The following is a 5829-nucleotide window of genomic DNA, read 5'->3' as shown; positions in this document are numbered from 1 at the left end:
TTCTTTATCCAACCAAGTTTTACTATTTTACTTTGTTTTTTTTTTTTTTTTTTTTGATAAAACTTAGTATTTCATTTTCACATATTGGCATTTAGAGCATGCATATATGTCACAAATTGCTTAACATTTGTTATCATAAATTAATTGTTAACTATATTTTTTTGTACATGGACATTTGTGGTGACTATTACTTTGCAAAGATAACAGGGAACACTTCACAAGCAGGTATAGTCTTCCTTTTCTCTATATATACATCAAAAGTTAAGAGAGAATTTCTATCAGGGAAAAAAAATAAGAAGACAAGAGATTACGAAGGAGAGTGAATGGAGTCTTCCCTTTCAATGGCAAACACGATTTGTTCATCTCTAATCATGTTTTTGTTTGTCTTCTCATGTATTCTCAGTGATTTTTTCGCTGCTGCAACTACGAAGAAGGAGGTAAACATTCATAATGACCTTGCTTCAGCTCTAATATTTCAATTTGGTAGTTAGGCTACCATCATGGATCAAGCTCCTTTGTTGTGCATTAGGTTGTTCAAACAGTCCAGCCAGAACCAACACACAATCACATCCAATTTGGCTATGTGCTGGTGTTGTAGGGCCTCACACTAGTGTACTACAAAGGATTTGCAACCATTGGAGATGACTTGGCTTTTATTTTCACATTCCGCCAGAGGGCAAGGGAAGAGAGACAGAGGGTGGATGTAGGCACATCTAGGGAAAATCTTACTTTATTAAGGGTGAAAAGAGTAAACGCTTTATTCCAAATTGTGCACAACATTGTTCGAGGACAATAATTTTCAGTTTCATATTTTGGTTAGTTCAATATCCCTTACATGAGTTTTCTTAAGGATGTAAATAGTTCAAATTTGTATGTGCTTTGAATAGTATTATAGATTTTACGTTTCAAAGATGAATATAAATGGATACCAAAAAAAAAGGTCTATTTTTTAATTTATTGAATGAATAGTTTAATTACTAGTACCACACCAAGATTAAAATGAGTATTTTAGTATTACAAAAATAATATTAATATACTTTATTATTATTAATATTATTATGTCTGATCAAAACGGGATTATATATGAATGGGACGATTGAAATATCAAAGTATCTGTAATTTTTGTATAGGTTTATATCGTGTACATGGGTGAAACATTGAAGGATGTCAATGTGTTCAACACTGAGTCTGTTCATCTGCAGATGCTAGAACAAGTCCTTGACGCAAGGTACACATGATATTGGGCTTTCCCATTTTCTTTTATTGTTTTAACACAAAGATGAGATTTTCCCTCAAAACAACATTTTTTGTGTGTCTATGTGTGTTTAATGATGCAGCTCAGCAAGAGAATCGTTGGTTTACAGCTATGGTAAAAGTTTTAACGGATTTGCAGCTGAGCTTACTGAGGAAGAGCAAAAGAAGCTCAAGGGTATTAGTTATCAAACACAAATCATGTTTTGGTTTCTGATTTTTCAGATTCTGCTTATGTTTTCATCTTATTTAGATAATATGCTAACAAATTTTGCAGGGATGGAAAGTGTAGTCTCTGTATTTAAAAGTAAAACCCTTCAACTTCACACAACAAGATCATGGGATTTCTTGGGTTTCCCAACTACTGTAAAGAGAATGCCTGACGTTGAAAGTGATATCATTATTGGAATGCTTGATACTGGAATCTGGCCTGAATCTAAGAGCTTCAGTGATAATGGAATTGGACCTCCCCCAACCAAATGGAAGGGCATTTGCCAAAACATCACCTGTAACAAGTAAGATTTTTACTAGAACTCCTTGGGTTTTAAATCTGTTGATCACATCACTTTGTTTTTATAGAATTTCATTAGTATTTCTCCTACTGATCATTCGTTTGGCCTTTGTTTGATGGAACCTACAGCAAGATTGTTGGAGCGCGGTTCTACAGCGCCAAAGCAGTGTATCATCGCATGGACGAACAATCTCCCCGAGATTTTGATGGGCACGGAAGTCATACTGCTTCTACAGCAGCTGGAAATGAAGTGAAGAAAACAAGCTTATATGATATTGCTAAAGGGACAGTAAGAGGAGCTGTTCCCTCTGCAAGGATTGCAGTGTACAAAGTGTGTTGGACTGGGTGCACTGAACATGGTATCTTGGCTGCATTTGATGATGCAATTGCAGATGGTGTTGATATCTTATCAGTTTCCATTGTGGGTTCATTTTATACGCCTTTCTTCAAAGATGTTATTGCAATCGGATCATTTCATGCAATGAAGAAAGGGATCCTTACCTCTGCTTCAGCAGGAAATTTTGGACCATCAAAATCAACTGTTACAAATTTTGCCCCATGGATGATCTCTGTAGCAGCAAGCACCACAGACCGTAGGATCATAAGCAATGTAACCACTGGCAATAACATGAACTTAATGGTGAGAGCTTGTTCGAGTTGCATTTTCTTATATACATACAGAAATCTACCTTTTCCACAGACATTGTTTACTGCATGGAAACATCAAGTCTTCTTCATTGTTTACTGCATGAAAATATTCTTATGTAATTTTTGTTGTGATTAATCAGGGGCATGCTATAAATACTTTTACGACGCAAACAAATTATTATCCCATCATATCTGCAGTTAAAGCAGCATTGAACTCTACCCCAATTGAAGAAGTGAGGTAAATGACGTTCCTAAGATGTCTAGTTTCTTTCTTGTCTCTCTATTGAAATCTAAACACGATTCCCACTCTCCACAATTTAGGGCATGTCTTGCTGGAAGTTTGGACAGACATTTGGTGAAGGGGAAGATTGTCTACTGTGATACGTTGTCCAATGGTGGCGGACCCTTCGTTGCTAATGCTTCAGGAATGGTGGTTCTAGATGATTTTCCAGGCGAAGATACAACCATTTCTTTTCCTCTACCAGCAACAGCTCTTACAATTTCTCAAGCCAAAAAGTTTAAGAAGTATTTGAAGAGTACAAGGTGAAATGAATGGAAGGATCATGTTCTATCTTTTAATTTTTATTAGAAATTGTTAATGACTAAAATAGTCATTCTACCCTGATCGGTCCGACCAGCAGTTTCAATACAATTATCTCGACCATAGTGATAGTGGCCGGTCCGACCATCGTGTTTAGAGAGCCCGATCTAGGTAAACTTCTATCACCTGTCAAGTACCTAGAAGGATAAGTCAAGTAAATAACTCTTCCTAGAGTTACTTTCCTAACACAACTCTTCTTAGAGTTATATTCGGAGTCTAACTCTGATATCTAAAGCTATATAAGCATTTCAAGCAGGCTTTATGTAGTAAGTATTCATATCCTATGTGATCAATTACTTGAATTCTCTATTGAATAGTAGAGATCATATATCTTTGGTACTGACTTGCTCGTCGGAGAGGTACCTCGACCCCCAAGGTCGAGCATGTGTTTTGCAGGAACGTAACAGGGAAGGATGAGCAGGATTTCGTATCAATAGAAATCATAGTCAATTTGTGTTAGATCTTATGCTAATACCGGTCATCTTTACCTTTCATGTAGGAAACCAGTGGCCAAGATTTACAAAAGTCAAACTATCCATGACCCTAAAGCTCCGTATGTAGTTTCATTTTCATCAAGAGGGGGAGGATCTAACCCTTATGCACCAAATATTCTAAAGGTACTTCCAACTTTAGAATTCACAAGTGTGAATAATGGTAGGGTTTGATCAACTTTATTTTCTTTCAAACTGATGTGTTAACTTTTTAATATCACAGCCGGATATAAGTGCTCCAGGAGTAAACATTTTAGCAGCGTGGTCTCCGAAAGGCTTAGTCTCGGATTTTTATGGTGATAGACGCTCTGTAATGTACAATATAATATCTGGAACATCCATGTCTTGCCCACATGCAACTGGTGCTGCAGCCTATGTCAAAACATTCCATCCATCATGGTCCCCTGCAGCAATTAAATCTGCTCTAATGACAACAGGTGATTTTTTCTTTTCCATTGGTAATAAAGCAAAAAACACAACAATGTAAATTTTATACTTTTGACACTTATTCTTGCTTTAATTCTTGTAGCTTCTCCCATGAATGCTTCCTACAATCAAGAGGCTGAATTGGCTTATGGTGCTGGTCAAATTGATCCATTGAAGGCTATAAATCCTGGTCTTGTGTATGATCTGCAGATGAGTGACTACATACAAGAGCTGTGCAGCATGGGGTTAAGTTCAAAACATATTAAAATCATCACTGGAGAAAATGTCACTTGTCCGAAGGTTATTAAAGAATTGAACTCTCTTCTAAACTACCCTACCATTGGTTCTAAAGTGGAAGCCAATTCATCCTTCACACTACACTTTCCAAGGACAGTTACAAATGTTGGCAGATCCAATTCCACATATGAGTTGAAGATTGGTGTTCAACCACGCCTAAGTGTCACCGTTAACCCTAATGTTCTATCTTTTAAGTCTCTGAATGAAAAGCAACAGTTCAGTGTCAATGTTAGTGGAGAAGCAATACCCAATGATTCAGTTGTTTCTACATGGATTTCATGGTCTGACGGATTGCATACTGTAAGAAGTCCCATTGTTGTTTGGTCACCATGAGACTCATGTATCAGTTCTATCTTGTCCTAGAACTCTATATCCAATAAATTTCTCCTGATTTGATGAATAATTTGCATATTAGTTCAAAACAAGACCCATTGCTTTTCCAAATGGAGTTCTATTGTAATACAAACATTGTTATAGGGTTATCAATTGACAAAAAGATACACCCAAGCTATTTTGTTGTAGTGTGACACATTACTGGACTAGCTATGAGATGAGAGGCTTTGAATGTGTTGTACTTGAAGATGAATGTGTCCCTCATCTGATTTTGCAGTACTCTATTATGGTTTGATCCTTGATTGAGAAATGGTCCAATTGCCACCCAAAACACATCCTAGTTGTGTAGCATTGGAATAAATAGAAGGGACCAAGTGGCCCTTTTGAAAGGGGATGGCGGCTCGTGGAAAACCAGGGGGTACAATTTGGATATTGCTAGAGGCTTCCAGAACGTACCCTAGGCTGCAAGCAAACACTCCAGTTTGTTCATTAACTTCAGACCATCCAGTCTCTTGGTAGCGCCTATGAAACAGCTTACCAGCGTGGGATGAAGGTTTCTTGGTCAACTTTGGTTTGGTTCTCTTCCACCCAACTCATATTTACCTTTATAAGTTGTCTTGCCTTTTTAGGTCACCTCTTCACGAAAAGCAGTGTCGTTGCATGGGGTTGGGGTGTCAATGATACATCTTGTGTCTTGTGTGGCTCATTTGAAGAAAATCACGACCATATCTTCTTTCAATGCTCCTTTACAATGGCAGTTTGAAAAGAGCTCCTTTGTGCAAATGGGCTTCGACATCAACCAAGGAAACTTGTGGCAAAGAGGAGTGCAAATGGGTTACATCGAAATTTAGTGGCAATAGTCCTTTATAGAAAGTGAGAAAGTTAAGCCTTAACGCTCTTATATACCGGGTCTGGAAAGAAAGAAGTTCAAGATTTTTGTTTTTGTTTTTTTTTTTTTTTTTTTTTTTTTTTTTTTTTTTGGGGGGGGGGGGGGAAGCCTCTCCAATCTTCATATGATCTTGGTAGCAAATTTTGAGCAACATGAGAGGTAGGTTTTGCTAGCCGGAGAAGACAGTGGTAGATGGTGCCATTAATCGGACTTTGTTCCACCATTGGAAGATTAAAGTTAATTTCTCATTCAAAAAGGTCTTCGGGATCTCATGAAAGAAACCTCCTATTGTTAGACATCTGTGCACTGTGATGGGTCCATCCGAGATGAATTAGGTGGTTATGGAACCATTGGAAGGGACGAGCAAGGTAAATGCATCTTT

General features: G+C 37.5%; 1 protein-coding gene across 1 annotated transcript; it reads left to right on the top strand.

Annotated features, from left to right (window-relative positions):
* The first annotated feature begins 276 nt into the window (after window positions 1-276).
* On the top strand, window positions 277-4628 carry LOC149019097 (subtilisin-like protease SBT4.3). The gene is made up of 10 exons (XM_089153165.1): window positions 277-437; window positions 1131-1228; window positions 1338-1429; window positions 1529-1766; window positions 1892-2402; window positions 2551-2648; window positions 2732-2953; window positions 3511-3628; window positions 3726-3939; window positions 4032-4628. Exons 1-10 carry the CDS (start codon window positions 324-326, stop codon window positions 4556-4558), a joined length of 2232 nt encoding a protein of 743 aa, XP_089009291.1. The 5' UTR covers window positions 277-323; the 3' UTR covers window positions 4559-4628.
* The last annotated feature ends 1201 nt before the right edge of the window (window positions 4629-5829 follow it).

This window comes from Hakea prostrata, chromosome 4 (genome assembly GCF_041222555.1).
Source record: "Hakea prostrata isolate BN-2017 chromosome 4, UWA_Hpros_2, whole genome shotgun sequence".
Classification (NCBI taxonomy): domain Eukaryota; kingdom Viridiplantae; phylum Streptophyta; class Magnoliopsida; order Proteales; family Proteaceae; genus Hakea; species Hakea prostrata.
Note: the sequence above shows the minus strand (reverse complement) of the source record. Positions and strands in the feature narration are given on the sequence as shown.

Coding starts and splice junctions, on each gene's coding strand:
- LOC149019097 (XM_089153165.1), top strand. CDS start 324: ATGGAGTCTTCCCTTTCAATGGCAAACACGATTTGTTCATCTCTAATC. Junction 2,954..3,510: donor AAGTATTTGAAGAGTACAAG/GTGAAATGAATG, acceptor CCTTTCATGTAG/GAAACCAGTGGCCAAGATTT. Junction 3,940..4,031: donor ATCTGCTCTAATGACAACAG/GTGATTTTTTCT, acceptor TAATTCTTGTAG/CTTCTCCCATGAATGCTTCC.